Consider the following 14,459-nt stretch of genomic DNA (forward strand, 5'->3'; position numbering starts at 1 on the left):
CATGAGTCACCTCAGTACAAGTGATGTAATTACACACTCAATTTACCAGCAAGTTTAATTAAAATTTAATTGTCCAAATGTTAACACAGGTAAAAATCCATTAAACAGAACAATTGAACACACAATTAAAAAAGAAACAAAACAAAACTCCAACAAACAGAAGCCCAGGTTTGCCTCAATGTTCCAAAATAATCCACGTAGTAAATGGTTGTGTATTGGAAACAGAGTTCTAAGAATATAGAGAAGTGGTAACACTATCAAAATACACAGATTGGCAAATCTGTCTGCTAATGAGAAAGGCACTGTGGAAGTAAAAATGGGGTGCAGGGTGGTGTTAACATGATTTATTTTCAGCAGTGTCAGTCAGCAGCCATACTTGCCCTACACATTTGGGGGAAAAAAACCTGCAGCATTTTAACAGGTCTCTAATGGAGAGCACAAAGCTGCAGTCAGGCACAATACATTTTTACACAGAGATTGCATCATACACAAGCAACTTGCAGAACTGTGGAAAAAAGCCCCAAACCCTCTGTATTATAAATTTTCTACAGCAGTAGGAAATCAGGATACTAAGACAGTTAATGGAAAAGGTGTGGGGGGAAGGAAGACAGAATTCCCTTGTAGTCAACAAGTACAGATGCCTGAGAGACAAAGAAGGTGAAGAGATGAAGCAGAAAAGAGGTTATTAAATTACTGGGAATTTTTTTTTCCCCTATATGTGGATCAGCATCTTGCAATTAGCTGTACATAAGGCACCCCTTTAACCCACCTTGTCTTCAACAGCTCCAAAAGAGCTCTAAATATGGTTTAGCAAATAACCAAAACAATAAACCCCTACTCCTTAGTGGATAAGCTCACCTATTTACACTGGTTAATATTTAGTGGCACTGAAAGAAGGACTTCAAGGTCTGATTTAGTGAAACAAAAAGCAAGTGTTAGCACCTTTGGGGGATTCAAATTCCACCTGCCTTCACACTCACATGGTAGCTGGAGCAGTAAAATACTGAACCTGATCTAAAAGACTTCATCTGCCACTATCAGCTTTGTCCATTATCAGCTAAACCACATAAAGAACTTCAAAATGTGCTTAGCAACAGCATAAGTGGTCACGTCTGTCTAACTCCCAATAAACTCTCACAGAGCAGAAACAGGATTTTATATTTACCAGAAACAAGAAAGATAACTCAGCCACCTATTGCCAGCTGATTAACAGTCGGAAAAGATTATAACTCTGCAATTTCACATTTGTTAATTACATAGCAGTTTTTTAAAAATAATAAAATTTCATAGGAATTAAACCCCTGTGAAAATAACTACTAAATACATTTACACAGTAATTAAGAAAAAATGAGCTAGTAATTCCTTGCAATGTCTCCAACAGCTTCCTCAATACAGCAAATCACATATAGACAAGAAAATCAGCATATTACTATCTAACCTATTTACAACTGTCTCCATCAAATCCCTAAAAAATGACATATTGTCTACTGACTTCACTGTACTAAAACACCTCTAAATATACCCAGGACTAAAAACCAGCAAATTAAATACTGAAAGGCTTTTCTGCTGGCACTACAGTGAAGGATTGAAGTAGCATCACTGCATATTAAATAAAGACTGTGCTAGCTCCAAATTAATGTGGCACAAAACTATTTCAATGTTTCAACCCCTGTGCTTGTGAAAAATTTCAGTTTTGTACAAGCCTCTTAATTAACAAACATTTTCTTCAAAAAATCTTGAGTAAATGATATGAAAATTGAATTTCACAAAACATGCACTGATCCTTTCAGTGAATGACTTTTGATCCTGTAAGATTCTAAATATTCAATTTTCATTGCACTCAAGATTTTGTTCAACACATCTGGCATCTAAAATAAAGACAAACAGCAGTCTTCCATTCCAAAGCCACAAAAAAATACTTGATCTAAATTACAGAAAAAAATAATCGAGGAGCCCACACCTATTTCTGGATAAATCAGAATGTGTTCTGAGTAGATTAGCCCAAAATTCTGAAAATATCTCTCTTTCTTTGCAAAATATCACCTCCCTCCACTTTGGTCACAAGATACAAATCAGCAGCTCATAATGCACAAATCCTAAATATAGAATGTTAAACCTGTAAGGGCAGAATCTGACAAAAAGTAAATCCAAAACTCCCCAAATTTTAAAATCTAATGAAACATATATGTGAAAACCATAAGTGCATTACCCAAACTGCATTCTCAAATAAAACAATTCTAAGTTCAGGAAGTTCCAATATCATCATGAACTTCAGACCTGTGACAGACCTTGCCAAACCAGTTTCATTATTTCCATCATCTTTTTCCCCTTTTTACTTGTTAGCCACATTCTTAAATGAAGCAGAAAGAAGAGTTTTGTCAAGTTCCTGTTCTGTCAACCTGACATTTGTCTAAGTTCTTCTTTAGTCTAATAGCAAACTCTGCAGTTTATCTGAAAGAAAACTCGAACCAACGTGACTGTTACCATGAGCATTAACAGGACTGTCTGCTCTGGAGCTCAGTATTTCAGAAACTTCATTAAAATAAAAGCAGAAATCAATTTATAATTGTTTTCTTGTTCCTGGATCATATACAAGGCACTTTTAGGTTTCAATTAGATTAATGCTGCATCACTAAAATTCAGAATAGTTTACAGTGTACTTACTTTAGCAATCTGTAGCAACACAATGCAGTGTTTTATTGATTCTACCATGCTCTAGGAAAAGAAAAGTATCAGAAAAGATTGTGTTACTATCCCTTAATATTTTGTATTTATTAGTTATATAGAATATTGGGTGTGAACTAAATGGACACCCAGTTCTGTTGAACCCCTACTTTCCCTCCCCCATTTTTTTTCCAAGAGACAAAAGCACAGCAGCAGAAAACTGAAGTTTCCAAAGTCACACACAGTACAAAGCCAGGCTGTCGGGGTGAAATGGGGGTCAGCTCTAAACTCCCAGAGTGCTGCAGGCAGGTAAATTATCATGGGAAGAGAAGCTCAGAGAGCTGGGTTTGTTTAATCTGGAGAGGAAAAGGCTCAGGGAGACCTTTTCAAGGGGGATCAATATCTGACAAGGAAGGCAGGGGAAGCCAGTGCAAGACTCTTCTCAGTGGAGCCCAGTGACAGGACAAGCAATGGCCACAAACAGAAATACAGGAAAATCACCTTAAACAGAAGAAAACACCTTTTATTCTTTTATGGATGATAAAACACTGGAACAGATTGTCCAGGGAAGCTGTAAAGCCTCCAGCTTTGGAGTTAGTCAAAACCCAAACTACATTTGAGCAACCTGTCCCAGCTGATGGTGCTCTGACCATAGGGTTGGACTACAGACCTTCAGAGACCCCTTCCAGCCCCAGCTATTCCATATTCCAAGGTGCTGGACAGAAATCTGAACACAGCCCCAGAACCAGGCTGTCTCTGCCATCACAATGTTGGACCTAATATGGATTCTCATTTTTCTCTAAAAAGGCTTTAAAGACTTCCCAAAGAAAATAAGGTGAATTTCAGAATCAATATATAAGAGTTACAAATATTAAAGAAACTTACACTGGTTGTTTCTTTGAGACCTTCAATCTTCTGTAAAAGAAAAATCAAAATAAGTTTGATTAAAGACAGAATTTCCAGCATCTGGTTTGACCTAAATACTGTATAAACACAATATTTTAATTTTAAATTGGGGGACGGAAAAAACCCTTAAACAACATGTTAAAGACTATTTCCATATATAGACACAATTTGCAAGACAAGACTGAAGTCAAACTGATAATTCAAATTTAAAGATGACAAGGTTAAGAATTTCTTAACAGTGACATTACACACATTTACCCATTAAAATCTATACTTCCTTTTTGCATAACATCAACAAAAATGAAATGCAGCATGAAGATTCTAAGTTAATTTTGCATCCTTATAAAGTGCACTGAATGGCAGCACATTTCAAATCTATTACACGAAGTGACCATCATGCAAGTACAATAAACATTTGCGGTTAAGCACAGCTTGAAATAAATCACAGAAAATAACAGTGCACACATGTTCCTGCTCTTCCTACACTGCCAGTAAAAGTGCATCTGGAAATGTGCCTGCTGAGTTTTATCTAGAAACACTGGTTCATAAAGATTTCCTGTGTGGAGCTGCACCTCAGGCATGCAAAAGGCATCTGCGTGCCACGTTCCACATCGGTGTGACCTGGTTCAGGGGCAGATGCTTCCTGTTGATGTCCTTGGCTCTGTCTGCAGGAGGCAAAATCACTAAACTGGACTCAGCACTGAACCTCTACTAATGCAATTACAGGAGCTCTTTGTTTTGATTAATTTGAGTGTCTCATGTGACTTGAGTCACAATCTTCTTGATGGTTGAATAATCCAAGTGTGTAAAAGATCCCTTCCCTGCACCAGGCATTGCAAGCAAACTATAAAGCATAAAAGAACAGGCAGCTATAAATCCACAAAAATGAACAGTCCCAATTTGTGGATTAAAAAGAAAACAAATGCAGTGACAGCCTCTCAGGCAATTCCTGGGGGGAAATTTTCAGCTATGCTCCAGATATATTTCTTATGCTCTAGATATTACTCAAGGGATGCTGTACATTTTCTTCAGGATTAATTGGCAAGAGGTGGCCAAACAGAACCCAGACTCAGCCCTTCCTACTAAAAACTGGAAAAGCTGGATCATGTTTACCTAGGATATATCATACAAGGGATGCTATATCATGAAGTTATATTTACTCCTGCTGCTAGCAGAGAAACATGCCAACAGCTAAAAATTCCTTGGCTTTGTTTTTGTTTGTTTTTCACATCTCTACGAGACATCCAGTCTAAACTTTATCAACACATATCAAAAAAAGCATTTTAAATAAGACAGCATAGAAGTTTTGAGCCTTTTAGCACCAAAACAGGGTAGGCAATGCACCCAAATAAACAAATCTTGTTGGATGAAAGATGATGCAGCTGAAGGAGATCGTGCAGTCTCAAGGCTGTACAGCCAACTGGAAGCACCCATCAGCAGCTTTGATCATTCTTTACTAATTTTTTCCCCAACTGGTTATAGAGTATTTATACACCAAATAAACTGAGATCTCAGTCCCTTCAGTGACATCACCTTTGCTGAAAATAAGAAAGTGACCTCAGGCCATGTGATGCAATTCAGTGATGTTGGTTTCTCCCCACCCATCTGTAATTTTCCAAACAGTTCACTGAGACATTGTTATTCTCACACAGAGGTACAGACAAAAGGGTATTTTTATCAAAGATCACATGGAAGATTGAAAGGGAAAAATCTTCAAGACAAGTAGACTTCTAAGGCCTTTCAGCAAATTATAGAACCATAGTTTTTCCCTCTTTGGAAATGAATCCTTTGTGAGCTGGCCAAATTAAGCAGTGACAGTTTGCACTGATCCAGTATTTTTCACATTTGTGCTCTATAATCACCTTGCAAGAACACAGCACGCAGAACTTTGATAATTTAGACACTATAAAATTGTAAGGAAAACCACAAGTATGTTGAAGATAAAAGATACTACCAATTAAAAAAATAAACAAACAAACATTTACTACTATCATTTATCACAATTTTCTCTTTTCATCTTCCCTAGTCTTTGAAAAGTGATTAAGATAAAATTTTAGTAAGACAGTTCCCCTGATTTCAGTAATGAATACACATATTTTCATCTGACACACCAACTTCCTGCAGATCTACTTTTCCAGAATGCAGATTTACAATTGCAGAACGCAATTTGCTATATTTAATCTAATCAAGCTGCAGTCTACTGCTGAAACTACTCCCTCTAGTTGCTGCACATTGCATCTCCTTGACATCTGATTTTTTAGGAAATCACTAAGAAAGCTAATTTTTTCTCAACCAACATGATTTTTGCCTCATTCAACAATCATGTGACTACAGAGGGATCAGCTCAACCAGCACAGAGTGGCAGCAGAGGCACAAAGGGGGAGCTGACTCATGGTTGAAATCTGTAAGGTGCAACCCAAATCTGTGTGCTCAGCCTTGGATTTACTTCACAAAAAGCACTTGTTTTGAACCAAACAGCTTAAACAGGCTGCACTTGCCTCCAAATCCTGTTAAGTAATGTCAGCTTTGTTCCAGCCTGCAAACACGTACCCCTTTGCTGTTGTGATGCCTTTGAGTGCTCCAGTTTTCCTCTCCCTGATGTGTGGTCAGGATAACTACACCAAACTGAACAAAAAAGCTGTGCTGGAGTTCCAAACAGTAATATTGGTCACACTGTAAGAAAGCAAGATCCTGTCTTGTCTTCACCTTGAAACACCAGCACCCTCAGATCAGATGACACCTCCCCTTCCCTTCCTCTGCAATCAGATACAAACATTGTACCCCAGCAGCAGATTCAGCAGAACTGGAGCACTGCTGGTTGTGCATGATCCCACCATACCCTGCTAGCTGCACTTCTGCAGGAACAGCAATGCAGCACAGGGTAGTCATGAAAATCTCTGCATTTTCATCAGGCCTACATCTGCACTATCTTCATTGAAACTTAACTACCACATCTCAGAAGGAAGATACCCAGGAGATCTTGAGGCATGTCAGAACACCTATAACATATGTCATCATCTTCAAAAGACCAAATATTCTGAAACTAAAGGCAGCTCATCCAGTGCTCTGTGGACTTGCAAAAACAACAGCTCAGGTTTGAAATCTCTGGCCATAAACAGTTGCAGAACGGCACTGAGCTGGTTGGGAAGTACTTAAAACTCAAATATCTAAAACTTCTTTTCTTGGAGAAAAAACTATGGGTTTGCTGCAAGTACCCTGCAGATTACATTCAGCTCATAATGTGACATCTGAACCATACTTCCATAAACAAACAGAGAAACTGCTAAATACTGTATCAAAAAACACTTAGTACAGGCAGAGACAAAAGAATGCTTTGTCAAGTCTTTTTCATTTTTAATAGAGAATAAATGGAATCTGTAGTAATAGCAACCCTCATCAAGATTTAAAACCAGAAGATGCCAGTCTCTTTGAAATGAGCCTCCTCTTTTCTCTATAAAGTCAATCCATCTGTCCCACAGATACCTAGCACAGACAAATAAAGTCAGCACAACATGTGGAAAGTCTCTAGGGATTAGGAGCACTGCCACAAAAAAAAAGAAAGTACTGCCTGATCTGCAAAGTAGCATCTAGAGGGAGGTCAACATTGAAGGACAACTCTACCCAGCAAAACACTGAAGGAGAAATACAAATCCTTAGACCTTACTCTTGTGGTCAGTTGTCTACAGATTAAATACACTGACAGAGAGGTACTTCAAAGTTCTTTTAAAAGCCTGTACACAAGAAAGAACTCCCCAAGATACCACCTAACACATTTGAAAGGTCACAACCATTATAAAGAAGTAAAACTAAACACAGAAAACATCAAAGAGTTTTCAGCACAGGAATCAAACCACGAGAACACAGCTTGTTTTCCACAAGAGACATTGAGGAAGAGAACAAGGATGAAATACACCACTACTTCATGTTATCAAAATTACTCATTTGCTGAAGAGAAGAAACTCCTCTGTAACAAACCCTTCCTAAAGAATTGTTAAATCCCTCCTCCACACACACTAATACATTAAACCAGCATGACACTTAATGCCAAACCTACACCACCCAAGGTATGTGCCAGCCTTTCTTAAACAGTGGTTGAACCCAGACCTGCAGAGCTGACTTTGCGATGGAACAGGAGGGGATGCAAAGAACACAAACCATTTAATTGAATTACACCCTTGCTTAAAGAGCAGTGCTCCCCATTCCTACCACATTTGTACTACATTTCTGGCACCCTCACCTCAGAGAATAAACTGTAGTATTCTCAGACTTCAATGTGTCACAGACCTATACAGGATGCAGACTGATTATGTGAAATACATGATTAGGAGGATTTTTTTCCCCCCCTTTGGAATAGCTTTGCAATTCTTACCAACATTAAATACTCATGCTTGTTAAAGATTTAAAAGTAGCAGATTTAAGTTAAAGCACTTTCAACACTGTTGGAAGTATTTCAATATATGGAATAGCAGAGGAGCAATTATTTCTGACAGACTGAAACCTTTTTTAATGTTATGACTACCATTATTACTAAAAGTTTTTTTGGAAACTTAGTCACAACACAACTGTTTTAAGCCATTCAAATTGCTTGAAGTGATTTTGACAACCCAATAAACGTGTACTTAGCATTTCTACTGCAGCAAACCGATGCACAACATCAGCTGATAAACAATTTTTAAGATAAAATGTACTTGCTTTTCTCTGTTCATCATCTTTGCAGTTTTGGAGTTTTTCATCAAAGAGCTGAAAGAAAAAGACACTTGTGAAAATACTGAAAGTGTTATTTTTCCATATAAAATCAGACAGAAACACCAACATTTCAAAACAAAAAACATTTAATAAGGATAAAGTCATACAATGCTGGTATTAGGATCCAAAGCAGTTTTGGTCTAGTATTTCTTCACAGCATTTGTAATATAACAGATTTGTAACTAATTTCTCACATCATCCCATTCTGCAAGAGACCAAATCTCACAGCTAAGCCTGACAATTCTAGCATGATTTGAACAAAAAGGTGAGCTTAAGTAACCTAACTGAACTCATCATAAAAACCTCCAGCTGCCTTTCTTCTATTTCAGTAAAAACCTTTGGGGCTTATGAAGCATTTAACCAGAAGATCTTTAACTCTTATCAAACCTTCCAGGTACCTTGATTCAGGCACATGATCCAAACCATGTAAGCACATTTTTTGGGGGGAGATATGACTTCCTAGCATTAATTTATGTTTATTTTCTTAAAAGTGGGATATGAGATGTGACAAAACAAAGTGAAACAAACCCTCACTGAAAAGCCTGCATGTGCATTTAACACAAGCTGAGCTGAAAGAGTTACCAGAGGCCTGTGAGGGCACTCTAAGGTGCACACACAACCATCAAGGAAGAAAAAAGACTACAGGCAATGCTGAAAGTTCATCACATCACCCTTGTAACTTAGAGAAGAGGATGTAATTTTTAGGAAGTGAGCTGCAGCTCTCCACTCAACTGCTTGCCTCAAACCTTCTCATGTGTTCCCTTTCCCTTGAGGGCTGATTTCTAGTTCTAAAAATAGACTGTGATCTTGGTCTCTGTCCATCCTCAAACTGACTCATCTTTCATTATTAATTAATTTCTATCCCCCTCTCCCCAGTTGGCCTGAAATAAGAATTAGAAGGTGTAAGCATTTAAATACCTTCTGTCAGTGAAGTGATGGCTCCAGAGTGGCAAAGACAGCTCCTGATCAAGTCTTTGCAGGGCAGCTCTGAATTTTGTTTGCATCTCTTCTGCCTACCTTCATTTTTGTTGCTGTGCTCATCCCCCTCTCCACCCTACCCTCCAACTGAATTTTTGCTGAATATCCCACATGCAATACTTGCACATTATATTAGGGGAAAAAATCCAACCCAGCAGAATTGAAGCAATTTAACAGCAATTTTAATCAGCTGAGTCATGGGAAAAAGGTGGCCTTAGCAGCAGCAAAAAGTGTTTTTCTCAGTAAGGTGAGTACTGAGAGGTATGACCTCACTGTTCCTTGCAGTCCCACCTCTTCTTAAAATACAAAGTTTAAAAGAGCTGTATTGTACAACACCCCCACGGAATGTTTTCACTCAAGGACAAAGCATGGGTTATCCACCCTCACTGCAACAAAGTCTGAAATGATCTGCAACTGTAGTTACACATCACTTGACAAAATCTTCTCAAGTTAGATTCTAAAATGCTATGAGCAACACAATGATTTAATTATGCTTCAAAATTAAACTTAACATATTTAACCTTGCCATTTCCATCAAGGTTTTATATAAAACAGAATCCTGCAGCAGTTGTAAACAATTTTATATAAATCTGCTTGAGATATTCCAATTTTTAACAATCCTAAGAGACAGGCATATCCATCCTGACTTACTCTCTCTGTTGAGCTTCCTTTCAAGCTGGCCTTGAAATCCAGCCTGACAAACACACCCCAACACAGTAAATGCAACATTTAGTTACCATACCTTCAACTGGTCTATCAAGATCTGTAAGTAAGCATCAGCCTCAGTAAGTTTTTTGTCAAAATCATGAACGCTGGGAACAAATCCTGAATCCACACCCTAGAAATAAATAAACAAGTAAAAATAAAATATTTAATTAGTGTTTCAGAGGAGGAAAAAATACAACAACAATATGGTTTTGCCTGCCATATGACTGAAAATGCTGCCTTGCCTCTCATCCTGCCACGTGCAAACACAGGCACACAGCTGAACACATTTGGCTTCTATTTGCAGCTAAATCAGTAGCAGTAAATTGCTCCACATTTTCAGAGGGGGTATAATCATCACACACCAGAGTACTTCATTACTTATGATTTAACAAATCCTCTTAAATTACACTGATTAAAGTTTCTCTATAAAATATAAAGGAGAATTCACATTTTTCAGAAGACTGTCTTGTGATTCCATAGCCTTACACTTCAGCTAGGGAAGCCCAAATCATACCCAATGGGATAACTGCAATTTTCACACTTCAGACAGTATTGCTCAACTCACAGCTTCACTAGCCAACAACTGCTAAATCTTTTCTTAAATACCTTTGATCTAAAAAGTTCAAAATTATTAGCCCTGGTTGCCCTAGTTCCTGTCCAGCTATAATAACTTGCATCCTTGTCACCGTTTCTGAATTTTGACACTTGTTGCAGATACACCACCAAGGACAATGTATCAGTGCAACGAGAATGATTAAGTTTGGAACTTTGTTTCTCCTAATAACACTCAGAGCACGCTTCTGTATAGGACATAATTCCTATCTCTAAAGTGATACAACACTGATTTAAAGACCCAAACAAATTCCCACTGGGATACCACATCTTTCATTAAAGGAAAGAAAATAGAGAATTCTTGATGACTTCTGCCTTTGTGCACAAATGCTATGTAAACACATTAAAGCTTTATTTATATAATACCTTTAATGGAAATGGATCTGAGAAACAAATACTGAAGTACACCCAGTACAAAAAATTGTGAACTGTAGGATAAATATATATAGGAGGAAAAATCCCATGAAGGATAAAGAAGCAAGCATCAATTGTAAAATAGCATAATCCTGAGAACATCACAGCAGTGACAACTTTGCTACCAGCCTCAATATTTTCACCTGTGTTCATATTGATCTCAAACAGGATAACTTCAAACTCTGCTGAAACCATCAACTGCTATTTGAACTGCTGAGGATCTCAAGAGTCTGAGCATGTAGAGATCAGCCAGTGGGGAAAAACATTCCACATGGAGGAAGACAGGCAATCTGTATTTGTAAAATTCCACATTAGTGCAATGTTTTCTTTGGTATTGTCTGCTCTGTCAGAACAGACAATTTCTCTTATTTTTGTATTATATTGGGCTGTCATATTAAGAGTTTTATTGATGGCTCTTTAGAGGTGTGAGCATTTTTGTGCAGCAGTGGAATGACTTGCACAATATCCCACACAGCCTAAAACATAAACCCATCTACTGATTGTAGAAAATATTACTCTTTATTCATTTACTGCAGATGGGCATACAGATCTTGACAACAGCTCTACAGGAGTATATCTATCCATACAGATGGGTTTGTAAGCAAAAAGATACTTCACCTGTATTAGACAGTCAACGCAAGACAAATTTAGAAATAGTGCTGTGAAATGAGGAGGAGGGAGGTGAAGATGAGGAAAAAAGAAACCATTTTGGCTATGACAAAAAATTAATTCAAAAAGCACCGAGTTTAAACAAGTTATCAAAAAACTAATAGGCAGTAGAGAGAGTGCTCTCAACCCAGCAACTTTTGATATTCCCTCAAACTCGTTTAAATTACACTGAAACTACAGCTGAAATAATGTGACATTAGTATTCAATTTCCTTGTTGAAAATGGAATTGACTGTACAGCTACCAGCCAGCCTTGTCAGTTCTGCAAATGGTCCTGCAAACTCAGTTAAAAATTCTAGAGGTCAGATTTCATACACCAAACCACATGAACTACACAGGAAATTTCTGCTGAAGATACGATACACAGAAATATAGTTTACAGTGCATGTTATCTGTATCCTGCATCAAAATGCTGATTTTTATTTCAGTCCTCACTCTATGACTACTAATATGTAACTATCTGGTATTTTTAGTGGTGGCTTTAAGATAAAATGCCATTCTTAAATTTCAGGCTCTTAGTACTAAGGGAAAAGCTGATAAAAACATCCAGTGTTACAACTGAGCAGACACCCACACAAAACACAGAGTGAAATTTGTAACCTAAGAAGTTCTATAAGAAAATTAAAACTTCAACAAAGTAAGGAGAAAGCCATAAAACCAGGTAAAGTGTCAAACTGAATATAACTGAGATGAAAGATGAGAATAGTTTTGCAAAGCACAGGTACTTAAATTTGCAGCACCTCACTAGTTTGCTCTTGAGTAGTTAAGATGAAATTTGATAATCTCAGCAAATTCATTAGTCTGTTTTATATGAGATTAGGTTAATAATTTAAGTTCTCACATAGTTTTAGAATTGAAAACCAAAAGATGCTTGGAAAAGTTAAAAAGAGCAATACCATAGAAAAAACAGTCTGGATAAATAGCAAACAAAATCAATCAGTATTTCAAGCCCAGCAGTAATTTAGAAAGAGGAGATACAGGAAGTGCACATCTGCACAACAAATGCTTATTTCTTGGTCTTCTGGTCTCTCAAAGCCACAGTAAAGGTAAAATGGTGACCCCTTCTCTCCTTCCCTGCCATGAAGGAAATGAGGCTTCAAAAGAAACAGGTGAGCAGAGTCACCAGAATGGCATTTAACAGCTTGGCAAACTCGTACATCAGGAATCTGCCCATCTCAACAAGCAATCAAACTTTTATGAGGAACTTGTACAATACAGTGCTCACCTATTCACAGGCTGACAAAACAGGTTGCCTGCAGATATTGTTGAACCTCCAGCCTTGGAGGGCAGAGCTCCAAACTCAACTGGATTTGACCTTTGACAACCTGTACAAGTTTGCCTTGCAGTGAGAAGGTGCTTGGAACAGGTGATTTCCAGACATCTTCTCCAGCTGCTGACATCTTGTGATTCTAAAATAAGTATCTTCAAATAATGAAAAAGAGCAGGAATCCAGACTATTTCTGATCTCCAGAAACACACTGACTCTATCTTACTGTCAGTGCCTCTCTGAAGTAGTATAACTTGTTTTTTCCATTGAGTAACTACATCTATTTGTAAGTACACTTTATTGACTTCAAATAAAGACTCTGTGTTCATGTATGTTTAAAAGAATTAACAGATGAAATAGCTGCAGAAGGCAGTAACTTAAAAAATTTTAGTCTGGCCACCACCTTCCAAACCAAGAAGTTTGATGTCAAAACAAGCAATCTGATGTCTGATTGCTCCCCACCAAGAGAACTATACTGATAAGAACTCTAGAGAAAAGAGAAAAAGGTACCACAGCATTCCTTCCCTCATCCTTCCTCCCTCCCAAAACTTCTGGAATGTCCTTCCCCTTCAGGACACAGCAAAAGCTTAAGGCCCAGACTCTCCAGGACACACCTCAATGCTAGTGTTTGCAGGAGGAGGCAGGGCCCAGCAGCACTGACCAGTCTGAGATCAGTTTTGATCCCAGTGGGATCTCTCTGACCCCCAGTGATCTGGAGCGACCAGACAGAATGGCTTTCCTAGGAAAGGGTTTCCATGCTGCTCTCGAGTTGAGTAAACAATCTGCATGCTAAGAGTCCTGCAAAATTATTCCCTTAGTACACAATCCTTTTTTTGGAGGAGGCCAACAGAAGGGCAACAACAAAACATAACCTAATTAAAAATACATATTATGAGCCTTATTTTCACTACAGAACTGCTAGCACCAAGGGAGTTTCACGTTGTTTCCTTGTCCTCCAAATTAGAAGTCACACATATCTTTAATACATTTGTATTCAAAACTTGTTCATGCTGAGAAGTAGTTCAGCCTAATTTAAACCAGTTCTTTCAAACTCAGATGGGATGAAAAGATTGCATCCTCCTTAGAAGAAGCATACCAGAAAAACTCAACTATATTTCTCAAATAAAAGCATTACCATAATAGCTTTCCTGGGGGAGGAAGGCAGAAAACTGTAGAGTGGAATTTCTTATCTTTTTGAAGATACTTCTTCTATATTCTTCATCTAATTAGGATTCCAAATCCAACAAAAAATTCCTGTGTAAGTTAGTCTGAAGGAGTGAACAAGAATGTTTTCCTTTTATCCACAGTCTTTTAGCCTTTTATCTCATCAGAAACATATCCCCTGCCTACATGCTTGATTTTGATGAGCTGGACATTGCCTGTAAGGACCACTGATAAAAAAAATTGAAGAAAAACAAGAAATGAACTTGTAAGCCATTAAACAAGGGCACTTTGGTGGCAAAAACAACTATTTTTTCCTCTGCTAGATTTTTATG

The 14,459-nt window shown here is 37.8% G+C and overlaps 1 protein-coding gene across 14 annotated transcripts in view; it reads right to left on the reverse strand.

The window, feature by feature from the left end:
- Positions 1-14,459, reverse strand: part of OSBPL9 (oxysterol binding protein like 9) — a 57,692-nt gene that overhangs the window by 13,363 nt on the left and 29,870 nt on the right. For all 14 annotated transcript variants that reach the window (XR_014957017.1, XR_013340438.2, XR_014957018.1 and 11 more), the window contains 4 exons: positions 10,037-10,132; positions 8,263-8,310; positions 3,550-3,579; positions 2,665-2,715 (listed from right to left, as the gene is read on the reverse strand). Coding sequence is in view for 11 of the 14 variants with exons in the window: in XM_085586264.1 (XP_085442390.1) it covers positions 2,665-2,715; positions 3,550-3,579; positions 8,263-8,310; positions 10,037-10,132 (225 nt within the window). In the remaining 3 variants the exon portion in view is untranslated. The remainder of the gene's footprint in view (positions 1-2,664; positions 2,716-3,549; positions 3,580-8,262; positions 8,311-10,036; positions 10,133-14,459) is intronic.

The sequence above is a fragment of the Lonchura striata genome, chromosome 8, assembly GCF_050655825.1.
Source record: "Lonchura striata isolate lonStrDom1 chromosome 8, ASM5065582v1, whole genome shotgun sequence".
In the NCBI taxonomy this organism is placed as follows: domain Eukaryota; kingdom Metazoa; phylum Chordata; class Aves; order Passeriformes; family Estrildidae; genus Lonchura; species Lonchura striata.